This window comes from Mastigoproctus giganteus, chromosome 8 (assembly GCF_048544385.1).
Source record: "Mastigoproctus giganteus isolate SK-2022 chromosome 8, ASM4854438v1, whole genome shotgun sequence".
In the NCBI taxonomy this organism is placed as follows: Eukaryota; Metazoa; Arthropoda; class Arachnida; order Uropygi; family Thelyphonidae; genus Mastigoproctus; species Mastigoproctus giganteus.
The window spans coordinates 14,494,138-14,509,748 of NC_143582.1; the positions used below are offsets into that span (position 1 = coordinate 14,494,138).

The 15,611-nt window shown below is 35.4% G+C and overlaps 1 protein-coding gene across 1 annotated transcript in view; it reads left to right on the forward strand.

Annotated features, from left to right (window-relative positions):
* The window catches only part of LOC150081276 (fatty-acid amide hydrolase 2-A-like), an 86,732-nt gene that overhangs the window by 12,424 nt on the left and 58,697 nt on the right, over positions 1 to 15,611 (forward strand). Inside the window, exons 2-3 of the mRNA XM_090379481.1 lie at positions 1,959 to 2,017; positions 12,276 to 12,372. Of these exons, the coding sequence (XP_090235607.1) occupies positions 1,959 to 2,017; positions 12,276 to 12,372 (156 nt within the window). The remainder of the gene's footprint in view (positions 1 to 1,958; positions 2,018 to 12,275; positions 12,373 to 15,611) is intronic.

The window sequence follows — 15,611 nt, forward strand, 5'->3', positions numbered from 1 at the left end:
CTGAACGGTCCAGGTTATGTGTCCATCCTTGCAGATCATCTGCATCCCTTCATGGTCATTTTGCACACACAGGGCAATGAACTCTTCCAGCAGGACACTGCACCTCCCCACTGAGCCGTGGTGACTAGAACATGGTTCGAACAGCATGCCACAGATTTAACCACCATGGAATAGCCACCCAGGAATGTGATGGACAGGGGTGCAGGAAGCATGGATGAAAATACCTGTGGAACGCTTTTATGAACTAGTGGATCAATGCCTCGCCATGTGACTGCCCTTATCTGAGTGAAAGGTGGGTCTACCCATTACTAAGTAGGTATCCCATGATTTCTGTCTACTCAGTGTAGTAGTGACATATGACACAAGAAATCAAGCTTATAAGCATAAGCCAAAAAAAAAAAAAAAAAAGAATTTCCCATTCACCTATCCATTTGCTCCAAACGTTTGTCCAGTTCTTCCTTGAGTTTATTTAAACTACAACTTCCACAACGACAGATGGAAGCCTGTTCGAGCAATCAACCACTCGCTGGCTAAATGCAAATTTCTGCAAATCTATTCTGTAACTGTTTCCTCAGTTTGGATTTATGCCCCCTGAAGTGCATAATCCGAGAAAGCAGAAGAATCCCATCAGCATTGAGCTTCCCAAAACCATTCAACGGCTTATACACCTCAATCAAATTACCTCGCAGGTACCTAGCCTTCAGATGCTGCAATTTACTGAAATTTTCTTGGTAAGAGCACCTCTTTGCAGTAGTATTTCAGACGCACTGCAGAATTTATTGCAACGGTTCGTAAATTAGTTTTCTCGAGAAGAATGCGTACTATTTGGAACCTTATCTAAGGATGCCTCAAAAATAAGGCTAATACAACAAACTACATATTCTGAATGAAATGAAGTGAAACACCGAGAACCTGCATTGACGTCTCTGATGAACATATTCTTTGCAGAGTTTCAGCAAACCTTAGAAATAGTGATATATGGGTACATAAGTTAAATGGCCACTTACAACACATTCTGGACAGTTTTAATTAAATTCTGTATTCGCTTTTATTGAGATTTTGTTTAATGCAAATTTGGTTGCATTTTAGTTTGATTATTGCAAACTGGGTTGCATCTTAACTGAGTAACTCTCAATAAATAACTTTATGTTGATATATGAATTACTTTATGTCGATAAGTAATGTTGATACAAAACTATTTTTAAAATTCATAATTAAAGAATTCTTTCTTTATTAAATAATTATAATAAAATTAATTTCGCCTATTTAATTCTTTGAAACAGAGGAATCATTAAAAAAATCACACCAAGCTTGCTTCGAAATATTCGAAATGGTTTATCAAAACGATTAAGATTTAATGACTTTAATACTATACATTAACAACGTAATCATAATTTTTTTTTTTTTCATTACTACGATTCTTAACTTTGATTATATAAACATCTATATTTTAAAATTTAATTCACAATTTTTTTGTGATTTAATTTGTAATTTTGGTTTCTCACATCCTATAGACAATTATTGTGCATTATTTTATTTATTATTATTACTTTTTAAACTGAAATTATAAATTAATAATTTCAGTTAAAAAAAGTAATTAATAAGTTAATTAATATTAAATTTTAATTAACTGATTTACTTGTTTTACTTTCGTAATTGAAAATTTAATTTCTACATTATATTTTCATTATCATGCAATCTTTTCTATAAAATATAAAAATCGATTCAAAATAAAACCTGTTACCTAATATATTACTTATTTTGTGTCAGACCCGATATACATTAGAACCGAGATATCTAAAACCTTCCCCTATCTGTTTCAAACCTCACCAATAAGAGATCACTTCAAATATATTCCATAAACAGTGTGTCTTTAAGATTGAATTCCTGTAAACATCAGAGTTCAAGAATCCAAAGGTCTTTAAGAACAATATTAGTATAATTTTAAAAATATACAGCAAGATTCTGACATGTCATATAGTAGCGCCAATGTAGCCATCTATTTATATCGCTCCTAGTAAGTACAGTATTAAATGTCATTTTTATTGCATTTTTAGTTATTATTTTTTCTAATCTGTTCATAAATTTTTGTGGATAGAAGCTTTGGCCTATGTCAAGTTAACATAATCATTTCCAACATCATCATTTTCAGTATTTGAAAAGTATACGTTTCAAATGAATACCAGTTTACCTTTGTAAACTGGTATTCAAGATATAAATTTAATTATTTATTGCAGTAGTCAGGGGCGGTCCCAGGATTTTCCAGAGAGAGGGGGGTGGGGTGATAAAACAATGTTCCGGGGTTCATTAAGCTTTAATCATCATGAGGCAGTACAAAACATTTTTTATTATAATGAGGGGATCTCCTTTAGCCCCTGCCTGGGACCGTTCCTGGTAGTAGTGCTATCCTATTTTTTTAACAACTAATTCGCTTTGATTATCCATTTTCTCAGAGAGTAAAGTACAATAGTATTAAATATAATAGTAATAGCATTTTAACCCTAAGAACTACAGTACCAGACCTTTTACACCTGTCAACCGAATTGTCAATTCGCTAAAAGGACTCCAGAGTACAGTAATGTGCACGCCCGCGCGCACACACACGCGCATATATTTTCAGTGTAGATCGAATAAAAAATTAAAAAAAAACTTGTAATCGTACCAAAAAAAAATTCCGCTTTATTTTACTTAAATATCGACTTTAAAGTCAACAATAAAGAAATAAAATTACAAATCACGTACTGTACTCTAAAAGTAAAAATATTTATTCAGAGATCGTTTTTAAAGCAATTTGTATTTATAATACTGCATTGAATAAAATTTTAAAAACCCAAATATTTAGAAATACAGGTACAGTTATTTTGCCCCTTGTCGTTTAATAAGTCAATTTTTGGTTTTAATGCTAAACTTTTTTTTTTCTTTTTGTACATTAATATTCAAGTATAATAAAAATTCAAGTTTAGTGCGGTCTAAAATGTGTGTGGATCAGGTTGCACAGAGTGAAATTACATTGCTAATTATTGCGCTTTTTTTGAAGAGTTAACAGTTTCCTTTGATTTGAACTTTTTTTTTTTTTTTTTAAATTTCCGGTGAAAATTAAAGTTTAAGTTTTTTAGATTAAGTTTTTTTTTTGCAGGGGGGGGGTTTCAATGTGTGCTGGTACGCATACCAATTGGATACGAGCACTAAATTCTTGAATTATTTTTCATTTTTTTCCACATATGTGAAATTTTTCATAATTTCATATATGTAAACTTATACACTTTAGTCATAATTCGAACTTTATTATATAATTCGAAATTATTTTATAATTCGCTATACTGAAATTTTTGTCAAAACGAATCTCCCTTAAACGAGATTTGTAAAGCAATATTGGCCGACCCCAGATTATGGTGCACCTCCAGACTGTCTCAATCTTAGGGTGTTTATCTTCCCCCTTCTGGCTGTGTTAAAATAGGAAAACGAGTTCCAGATTTTAAAACAGCGGCAAGGGTGGGATAAACACTCTAACTAACACTAATTATAGCGGGTTAGGCATGTCAATCACTGCCTTCCTCTGCTCCTCGATATCATTTTGGACGGTGCACCATATTCTGGAGAAAAACCGCAATATTAATAAGTGAAGTGGACCTGGAAATTTTACATTTTACCTGTCAACCTGTCGGTTGACAGGTGTAAAAGGTCTGGTGCTGTAGTTCTTAGGGTTCAAATGCTATTACTATTATATTTAATGCTTTTTTTTTTTTTTTTTTTTTTGGCTGATGCTACATAAGCTCATACGCTTGCTTTCTTGCATCACATGCCACGATTACTACTACTACGATTCCAAACTTTATAGCAAATACTCTTAGAATTAAAAAAAAAAAAAATGCAAACTTACGACCTATTTTGCAGAGCTAGGCCACGCCTCTGAACGCTGGTCCTATCTAACACATCCAAAAATTAGAAATAGTACTAAAAATTGTTCTTCTGTAAAGAGATTATAAAATTATGGCATTAAAAAACCGAAGGGTGAAAATAGTACTTCCTCGGTTTCGCGTTGTCAGAAAGGTTGGGATAAAATCATGGTCCTTCTGCTGCAGTTTGTAGTGGTAATTCATTTGCTCGTTATTCAGTTCTTAAAATGCTTCTAAGTTAAGCTTAAGCATTTTCCAACTCGCCGTAAATATACCCTTCCCTCTCTCCACCTCTCCTTCCCATTACTTTCTGTTGTTTCCTATTCTTGGTATTGTCGTCTGCACAGAATAGTAAGATACAGAGTGTCAACTTCCATAGACGATAATGTCAATTCCGGTTACAAGTTAAAACGCATAGAAAGTGGCGCCACCAATTTCGGACCTAAAAAACAGGCTGGAACATTGCGAAGAGTGCGTGGAGAATTTTCTATAGCTTTGTAAATGCTATGGACAACATATCAATTCGCCGATTATTAGTATGAAATATTCACAATTAATTATTGTTTCAATAAAAAAAAGACAGTATAAAAGACGGAAGAATTAACAAATATAAACATAAGTAAAAATATCGGCAAGTTTATAGTAAGGGTTATGATATCCGTGTGATAATAATAAAAACAATCTTCTTCCTCAGTTCAAACCGCTTGTTTTCGTCCCACTACTTTTTTTCTCCCTTCTTATAATTTAAATTAATTTCTCAAGTATACATATGGTAATTTACGTATGTTTTCAGATTTTTAATTTAATTCTTTTCCTTTATTTATTACTTTTGCTATGGCATCCTATGAAATGAACACTGCTTCATATAGCTGTTAACTAATAATTTTTTTTTTTTTTTGTATACTACACAAAAATACAAAGAATCCGGAATCAATGAAGAATTTGGAATACAATTATGTGACTAAATTTTGACTGTTTTATTGCTGAGTTAGTTTTACAATAAAAAATGGACAAACTTCACATTTTATTATTCAACTTCCTTTAATTTAAAGTTTCTCATTATGTATGAAAGATTTGAATTATATGTCGTCTTCTGTAAATTGAAACAGTAATATCATCACATGAACTGTCCTGTAATATATATAAAAAAGGCATATTGATTTGTCATAAAATTAAAGCAAGACTTATATGCCCAGTACAAGCAACATAAACAAATAAATTAATAAAGCACTGTGTCACAGTCTTCAATACAATCCATGATTTCATAAACTGTAAAGATGGTATGATATGCTGTTACTGAGAGATAAGCTTTGCAAATACAAAAATCAGTATCTTTCTTACAATTCCAGCATCAAAATTCAGATAATTTTCATACTGGAGTTGTATGAAAATTGTATGTAAGAAAGATACTGATAAAGCCTCTGAAACATGCTTAAGACTTTCTTGTGGTCAGTTCACAAGTGGGAGCTGTCATCTTCAACAATATCAAAACCTTTTTTTTAAACTATGATGCCAATTCTGAACTTTTTTTTTTTTAATAAAAAGGAACAGGTATTTTTCATATTTACAATAATCTTCAGGTCTGGCTTTCAGAGACATTCTTTGGAATGTCTCTGAAAACCAGAAGACACTTAAGTGGTTTGGAGTTCACAAGATAATAGAATTCCATCCGATTGAAATGAAATTGTATCTTATTTGTGGATTTGTCATGTTTTATGTAGTTCAGAATAGTCAGTTAACATTGCTTTGATACAACTCATCTCTAATAAAAAAATCATGACACAGTTTTTCCCTCTAGCTTTCACAGCACATGTTTAACATTTACCAGTTACATGTGTTTAACATATGTCAATTTTTTTTAAGGGATTTTGATGCTGGACTAGACCAGTAAGCCAAGGTCACATTTTTTACTTTTTGGTTTAACATAATTTTCAAGAAAGACTGAATAAGCACTTTTTGCATATTATCTTTGTGCTTGTGGTTCTCAATCCACTCAAGGTCAATAAAACATATTTTTTTTACAAAATTTTCCTTATGAAATACCAAATCAACTTCAGAAAAGAAGATATTTGATACATATATCATTGTATTCAACAATTCCTTTGATGGCCATTCCAATCCATACTCCTCACATTAAAATACAACATTTTTTCAATATCAAGATCTTTTGGGCCTAATAGTAAATTTTTACATGTTTCAGAATTGTTGCTCTTTAAAATATTTCTGGCTAGGTAACCTGAGACATATGCCAGTACATTTTCATCAGAAATATCTATATCCTCACTGTACCTGGTTGATTCTGACTCTTTCGCTTTGTCAGTGAGACTTATAGGCTCACTAGCATCCTGGTGAACCAATTCAAGCAAAGTATCAGTATGGCTTAAGAGGCCAAGAAGAACAGCAGCATCATCATTTTCACAATTAGATAATGCACTTTGTTTATTCATTGCATGCACAGTTTGTCTTTTTCCTGCATAGCTGTTATTTGCTTCCTTAAACAATTCAGCAAAACAGGGCAGAAACCTGGCTTATTAGCAATGTTCAACATTAAGTGCTTCAGGGTTTTTCTGCTTGGTAAATTGAGCTTCCTTCTCAATAACTTATAAGTACTTGGGCTTTGAAGGTAAATATTAAAAGCAAAAGCCTTGGGCGTGACTGAAAAACATGGACTGAACGCCTCACAATCAGTTGAAGGAGAAACTCAGTATTCAGCCAAGCAAATTTGATAAGGTTTTCCCTTTCAGTGCTTGTAAAACACCAATCATAAAGATGAGCTCCATACAGTCTAGCATTATTATATAATAATGATGCATAATTATCTTGATGCCAAATACTATCATACTTACCAACTGCTTTCAGCCAGTCAGTAACCCAGAAAAAAAAAAAAAAAAAAAGTCAAAACCACCGATGATAATTACAAAAAAAAAAATTAATATGAGCAGGAATGGCATATACAGTATATAGAACTGCACATTTTATAAGGGAAGAGTAAACTCCCCAACCCAATTATGTCTTTACATCTATAAATTCAAATTATTTAATTATTTGATAAACTATTACTTTGATTAATATCAATACACTATTCATATTAATGTAGCTGAGTGGTCAGAAGTGGGAGTGCAGTAGCATACACTGAGTAGACTGCAGTTCAAGCACCTGACTGCTAAATATGGTTGATCTGCTAACCAGTGCATAGTTATGGTTCATTTCCTTCAATATGAATTGTTTGAGGAGGCTTCCATCCTGCAGTGGATTGATAATGGCTGCTGCTTACCTCTTATTCATTTTAATTAATGTAATAAATTTGGAATTAGTTAATAATTTGCTATTCACAGTGGCGGATTACCCATTAAGGCAAGTGCCTAGGGGCCCCAGGCTTTGGGGGCCCCCAAGCCAAGACATTTTCCTATAGTGTTCTAAAATAGATTGTTTTCAGTAAACATCATAAAAATCTTGATTAATTTAAGCAAAAAATTCAAAAGTACAAAATTTCATTTATTTGCCACCTAACTTTTATTTATTTATTTTTTCTTTTTTATTATTTTTTGGGGGGCCCCAACTATCCTTAAACGTCATTGACTATTCAGTAGTGTTTTTTTTTTTTTTTTATAAAAAACCTAAACACGAAAGGTATCAAAACCTATAGTACTGTACTTAGTAAAGTGCATGGGTTGAAGGAGAAGTATGGGGGGAGGGGGATGCCGAAACTTTGCTCTAGAGACTAAACATGGGTTTCACCACTTCAAGCTTCCAATAAGCAAAGTGGTGGTATTTCACCGGTTGATGAAAGTCATCTACCAACTTCTGGTTCATAATGTCGGCAGACAAATACAAAAAAAAAAAAAAAAAAAAGATAATAATAATACACAAAAATAATTAAAATTATAGTAACAAAAATGCAATGAAATATGAAATCGCTACGCTAATAATAATACATAAATAATTATAATAGTAACCGAAATGCAGTGAAAAATTAACTCCCTGCGCTAATAAAAATAATACGATACGCCACAAATAATTAAAATAATAATAACCAAAATGCAAAGGAAAATGAACTCGCTGCGCTCAACGAATTAATCTTTTCAAACCAGTACCAATTTTATTAGCAATGGGCATGCGCATTAGCATTCTGTGGATTTAGATGGCCGCGTTAGTTTATAGGTCCGAAATTGGGGGCGCTGGGAGTAATTCAGCGAGTTGACACTCTGTATCTTATTACCCTGTGCAAGCATTTGCCAGGCAGTAACTCCCCAATCGGCGAAAAATTCCATATTTAATTCCAAAGTTTAATTTGATAATAATAATAATAATAATAATAATAATAATAATAATTATTATTATTATTATTATTATTATTATTATTATTATTTACTGTTTCACGCAGTTATATTAAATTTAATTCGCTTACAAAGCCAAGTTTTAATTTGAGTTTTTATCAGGGCTGATTTCTAAGATTATCAGCTTGCTGTTTCTTAACTTTCATAGTGCAAAGTTTACTTTTACACCACTCAAGAATACTTGTCTGATATCAGTACGATTTTAATGAGTTTTTGGGTGATCTAGTTTTACAACTACATTTGGTTGCTATTTCAGTGTCACTGTCATGCCGAGAACAAATTTAAAATTAACATCTTAAGTTGAATCCCAGTCCCGAGATTTAAAAGATAAGGGTAAGTAGGTGGTAAAAAATATTATTTTTAAAATTTCTCATGAAATACACAATATTTATTGACTGCCGAAATGCGCTATGAAATTATTTATTATTTAATTACTTCTAACTTTAAAATATAGTTTTTCATTTGCTCTCCATCTTTTTTAACAAATCTCATTTTCCAACTCTTACTGGAATTATATCCATGAAATTATAATTTACTATTTACTAACTTTTAACTTTAAAATATCATTTTTTATATGCTCAGTTTTTATATATATATATATAAAAAATATCTGATTTTCCAACTCTTACTGACGTAACTGTATATTTGTAACCCTTATACGGGTATAGCACGCTAAAATCGTTAAAATTAATTTCTGTATGAATTTCTACTCCTTTCATCCGTCCCAATTATATTCAGCAATATATTCAGCAGAAGAAAATGCATCCAGCAAATGTTTTACTGTTTCTGTTCAAACCGCTGGGTTCGAACAGAAACAGTTAAACATTTAATTTTAAAATTAGTGAATTAACGATCTTAGGGAGTAATGAATTGGATAAGTTACTGAAGTTGATGGAAGGTGCTTCAGGGGCGAGCAATACACATCCAACTGTTCTGGAATAAAAAAAAAAAGGTAGCATGTAAGTGCATCATCCCATTGTAGATAGAGATCGATAGACTTCGGGCTAATAACCTTGGACTGGAGAGGCGCTAGCATTCCTCCAATTCACAAAAAAGGTGCAAAAGAACGTTATGGGCAACTATAGATCGATGAGTTTGACTTCAGTGGTGGGTAAGAGCATGGAATCTGAGGTCAAGGGTGCTGTCTTTGAGCCATCTCTGTAGGAATGGTATCCTTAATGGATTGCAGCATGGGTTCTTATTATCATTATTATTATCATTAGCCATATGGTGCAAGGAAGCTTGAGGCTTTTGCTGCACCAGCCAAAAAAAAAATTCTGAGTTACCCTGTGAGAGAGAGAGAGAGAGAGGGAGAGAGACTTTAGTAAAGTTTTGATATGTTTCACATGATGTCTGGGAAAATTGGTATTATCTAACTCCTCTGTTGTATCACAAGTTGGCTGGGAGATAGAAGGTAGTTGTAAATGGATATTCCTCAGGATGGACAAGTGTAGCAAGTAGACTTCATATGCCGGAGCTCGCTTCCGTTTCTAATCTGCCTTAATGAGATCGAAGAGAAAGTACAGTGCAAGTTGTCACTGTACTTCCTTAACGACCAGAATCAAGCAGATGCAAATCAAATTATACAAATCAATTATTTTACAAATCAATTATTTGTATCACTCTCACGCCGGATTTTCGTGGCTTTTCTACAAAAGCCTGAGGCTTATGCTGCACCAGCCAAAAAAATTTCCTAGTTACCCTGAGAGAGAGAGAGAGAGAGAGAGAGAGAGAGAGAGAGAGAGAGAGAGAGTAGAAGGGAATCACCAAGAAAGAGAAGAATGATGATATCCAGCTCAGGACCCTGAGTGTGTCAAGCCCATTCTCACCAGATATGAGGTCCTGGGGGTTATACTGCAGTCAGTCTCTTAAGTCGCGCTACTGTCCAATGCCAACTTTTCTTGGTATACTTATGCCCTAGTGGCTTCAAGCATATGCAAAATAAGCCCCAATTGGGGAATCCTAGGGTCGAGTCAGGGTCATGCAAATGGGAGTGCACTGGATGCGCCGCATCAGAGCCCCGATCTAGGAGGGCCTATATCGAGGGAGCCGTCAAAGTCTCAACATAAATAAACGAGGCCCCTTTTGCATCCAGGACCCCAAGTAACTTTGCACAGTCCTGCCTAGGGTCCACAATTGAAAGGTGTAAATGACATTAATTTTATATTAACAAAATAACCTCAATGTCAAGTGTCCTCTTGATCACATATTAAAGGGATAGCTAACATTGAGACACTTTTATTAATCCTTACATTAATCTTAAAGCTTAAACTTCAGTTTCTATTTTTCATTTTCTTTTGGATAATAATTTAATAATTATTATTTTATTTGATTGATATTTATTAATTCATCAATAAATTAAATCACTATCAGTTAATATGTAATTTTAATCTAAAAATAAATGAAAAATTAATGAATGAGTCATAGGGGCCAAAAATATTAGTCATGATAGTGGAACCAGGATAGTGGAACCAGGCAGCAAAATAACTCCAAAATAATTTGCATCAGTTGCAGACAGAATGAAAAATAGATGTACGGATTAATGTACGGATTAATAAAAAGTGTCTCAATGTTAGCTCTCCCTTTAATATGTGATCAAGAGGACACTTGACATTGAGGTTATTTTATTAATATAAAATTAATGTCATTTACACCTTTCAATTGTGGATCCTAGGCAGGACTGTGCAAAGATACTTGGGGTCCTGGATGCAAAAGGGGGCCTCGTTTATTTATGTTGAGAGTTTGACGGCTCCCTTGATATAGGCGCTCCTAGATCGGGGCCCTGATGCGGCGCATCCAATGCACCCCCATTTGCACGACCCTGACCCGACCCTAGGATTCCCCAATTAGGGCTTATTTTGCATATGCTTGAAGCCACTAGGGCCTAAGTATACCAAGAAAAGTTGGTATGGGACAGTAGCGCGACTTAAGAGACTGACTGCAGTATAACTCCCAGGACTTCACATCTGGTGAGTATGGGCTTGGCATACTCAGGGTCCTGAGCTGGATATCATCATTCTTCTCTTTCTTGGTGATTCTCTCTCTCTCTCTCAGGGTAACTAGGAAATTTTTTTGACTGGTACAGCATAAGCCTCAGGCTTCCTTGTACTATGTGGCTAGTAATAATAATAAGACAGTCAGAGTAACACCTCGACCAACAGTAACACCTGACATAACAACCACCACCCTGTGTACTTGGTAGAAACACCTATCACGAGGTGGAACCCCCAATCAGGGAGAAATAATAGAAGAGCAATAATAATAATAGTCAGCACCAGAGGTAACACTACAAATATCACTCATTTTCATCCTGCTGAATGGTTCATGCTCAACAGCGTCTAAAATATGGTTCGACAACGAGGGAAAAACATCTAGTTAATGGTAGTCCTGGGGTTGGAGACGGCTTCTTGATATAAGAGGATGGCAAAGAGTGAAAAGAATTATGCAGTCAAATAGATGGGCCGAAATCAATCAAATGACACTTCAGTACAACAGTAGTATGCAAAGCACTATATCAGAATGTAAAATGCTTCAGATCTAGTCAAGGATGGTGTGTATCAGCAGATGATCTCACCAGATTCCACTCTTGTCAGCTAAAATCAAGCACCCGTGTTTACTGAGCACAAGAACACTAACAGTTTTCGACATTTTAGGAACAGAAATGGTCGACTGGTTGAAGGTCGTTACGGATGACACTAAATCTGCATCACCCTTTCGAACCCCCTCTACACCTTTTGGATCCCAGCTAATCAACTTCAGATTTCTGAGGACTAAAAGAGATACTATAAATTATTAAGTTAGTGCATTTAATTAACTAGCCATTCAATGTATATTCACATGATAATTCCGCTAAGGAAATTAATAATAATTATTCAATATTTCTTTCAGAACTTAAGGTTTACGTATTACTTTAGAGGATCTGGCACATATCTACTTGGATCAACTACATTTAAATCATGGCCTGCCTATTAGAAGGAGTTTGTTTTATAGTGGCGAGATTGCTTTTTATTATGATTAATATTGTTTCAACTTATGTTATGAGCTACTGGTATGGAAAGCCACAAAAAGTAACACCAATCAAAAATCCTCTGCTATTAAAGCCAGCAGTCGAACTAGCCGAAATGATAAGGAAAAAGCAGGTATGGTTTAATTTTCGTTATCTTGCTTGAAAGCAAGAATAAGCTTGCTTTCTTGCTTCATATACCTCTACTAATGCTAATTTTACTTTTCAGTTTTCAGTGATGGCTCGAGGTGACTTGCAAATCGCAATTTGAACCTTTCTAGTTTTAAAAACCTAGTTATAATAATTATTATTATGGGTAATGTTTTTAAATTTAAAACCACATAGAGTCCTACACGGTGGGTGTGTGTATGTCTGTAAACTTTCGTGCACATGAAAATGCCATTGAACATACAGTAAATTTTCACCCTCGTTGTTGATGACTGCAAACCTGCACCTGGCCGTACGCGCCTCTGCTTTCTGGAATCCAAGCCCACAAGGACAGTACAGTACATATAATCAGGGATAGTACAGTGCATATACGGGGTGGAAGGGGCTCGGGTTCGAACATGGCAAAGACACGAAATTTTATGGGCTTTTTTTTAATCTATGATTGAGCTAGTCAGTATCGGGTGTGGGCAGCTAGGTTTTTTCCCTTGGGGAAAACCATTGTTTACCCACACCGTTGTTTACCGTTGTTCCTCTGATCATTTAGCGGCTGGGCCCCTAATGGGACCTCACACGATTCCCCGTGGAGGTAGACCAGATTAAAACCACATAGAGTCATATACGGTGGGGGTATGTATCTAAACTTTATTTCACATGAAAATGCCACTGAACATACAGTAAAATTTCACACTCGTTTTTAATGACTACAAACGTGCGCCTGGCCGTACGAGCCTCTGCTTTCTGGAATTCAAGCACTCAGGAACAGTATAAAACATATACTGGTGTGCAAAATTTCACCTGTAGCTTCTCATACGAGTGTCCTGGATATGTGAAAAGCACATCAAAGGAACCCCTTGAGGTATAGAAATGATGAAGGAAACAACACCGACACAACAACGGAAAGAAAGGCTTCAGTTCTGCAAATTGCAGCGTCTAGAGACTAGGCACCTGCGAGGTAACCTGATTGAGGTATTTAAGGGTTTGAATGGATTGAGCAAGTTTAATGCTCGTGGGTTTCTTCCTCTTGCAAAGACCACACACACATGAGGTGGCACAAATTCAAATTGAGGATTGACAAGTTGATTCGTATTAGTATCACAGATAAAGTTAGAGATGCCAAAGCTGTGTATGATAATGTTCTGAATGAGAGAGCAAAGCATGAGGACAAGGAATTTCTCATGTATGATGAATACAAGGAAGAAAAAAGTGAATCAGATTAGACCCGTGTACACTGGTTGTGGGAAAGTGTTAAATGATTCAAATGATGCTGTCGATGGTTTGAACAGGTAATTTGCATTCGTCTTTACTGAAGAAAGACCCTTCATGCAGAGAAGAGGCTGTGCAAGTGAGGCTGAATCATATGAGATTAGTGATTTCGAAATTAGGGATGACTCTTCATTAGAAAATCTATCGAGCATAAAGGCAGGTAAGCTCCTGGAGTTGATTGCATACCCAGTAATTTTCAGGGGGCATCTAGGACTGTATTAGTAGTAGTAGTGGCATGTGATGGAAGAAAGCAAGTGTATGAGCTTATGCAGCATCAGCCAAAAAAAAATTAAAAAATTACAAAACAATCCACTTTAAATGTTTGTCCGGTTCCTCCTTAAATTTATTTAACCTATTAACTTCCACAACGACAGATGGAAGTTTGTTCCAGCAATTAATCACGCGCAGCCTAAAGGAAATCCGCACATCTATTCTACATCTGTCCTTCCTCAATTTCAGTTTATGTGCTTAACCTGAGGTGTTTAACCACTTAGGTGCTTAACCTGAACAAGTGGAAGAAACCCATCAGAATTCAGCGTGCTCAACCCATTCAAGGCCTTATACACCTCAACCAGATCACCTCCAGGTGTCTCATCTCCAGCTGCTGCAATTTGCAGAACTTAAGCCTCTCCTGGTAAGTGAATCCTTTCATTCCCATCACCAATCTTGTTGCCCTTCTCTGTACACGCTCAAGCAAATCTACGTCCTTCCTAAAATGAGGCCTCCAGTCTTGCACGCAGTACTGAAGGCGTGACCTGGCCATTGCCTTATACTGAGGACAATCACCTCCTTTTCCCCGCTAGCAAAATTCCTGTATATCATTGACAACACCCTATGACCTGCCCTAGGAGCCTGTCTGCATTGCTCAGAAAACTTCAAATCTGACTGCACAATTACTCCCAGGTCTTTTTCATTTTATACCATTTAAGTGTAATATCATAGTTTAGTACGTTTCTCCGGGGTTACTTCTACTCATATACAGTACTTTGCATTTTTCATGTTAAACTTCAGTTTCCACTTCTCATCCCATCTGCCCAAATTTTCTAGATCCTGTTGCAGTAACAGACTGCATTTACTGTCATTAACAACCCTGCCAAACTTTGTATCATCTGCAAACGTCGATGCTAAGCCTGATATACCTTCATCAATATCATTGATAACTAGACCAAACAACAGTGGACCCAATACCGAACCCTGTGGGACTCCACTAATAACATTAGTCCACGAAGAGCAGCACCCATTGATTATCACTCTCTGTCTCCCCCCTCTCAACCATCCTTTTATCCATTGAAGCAACTAACCCTTAATACCATTCTGCTCCAATTTGTACAGTCGTCCTCCATGCGCAACAGTATCAAAAGCTTTCCTGAAATGCAAGTATACGATATCAAAATTGTTTTTTGCATCCAGTTCCTTTGTAACAACATCGTAGTATCCAATCAAATTTGTAAGACAAGACTTTCCCTTAACAAACCCATACTGTGTCTGAATTATTGCTGCAGTCTTGTCTAGATGATCCTGCAATGCATCTTTAACCAGAGTCCGGAACAAAAGTAAAACTAACTGGTCTGTAATTCCTCATGTCACCCTTCGAAACCCCCTTTGTGAATTGGGGACACATTTGCATATCTCCAGTCCGTGGGGACATTCCCTGAATCCAAGGATGCTCTCATAATTATGGCTAAGGGTTTGCCTACTTCCTTTGCTGCCTCCTTCAATATAACTGGATAGATCCCATCCACTCCAGTTGCCTTTCTCATGTTTAGCTTCAACAGTTTCTTCTCCAATTTGTTCTCAGTTATTATAAAAAATCATTAAGTATCCTGCTACAATTTGATAACTTTCTGCCATTTTCAAACCTTAATAATTCCTCACGTGTGAATGTAGATGCAAAATACGCATTCAGTTTGATGCTATCTGGGCAGGATCATCAACAGTCGAACC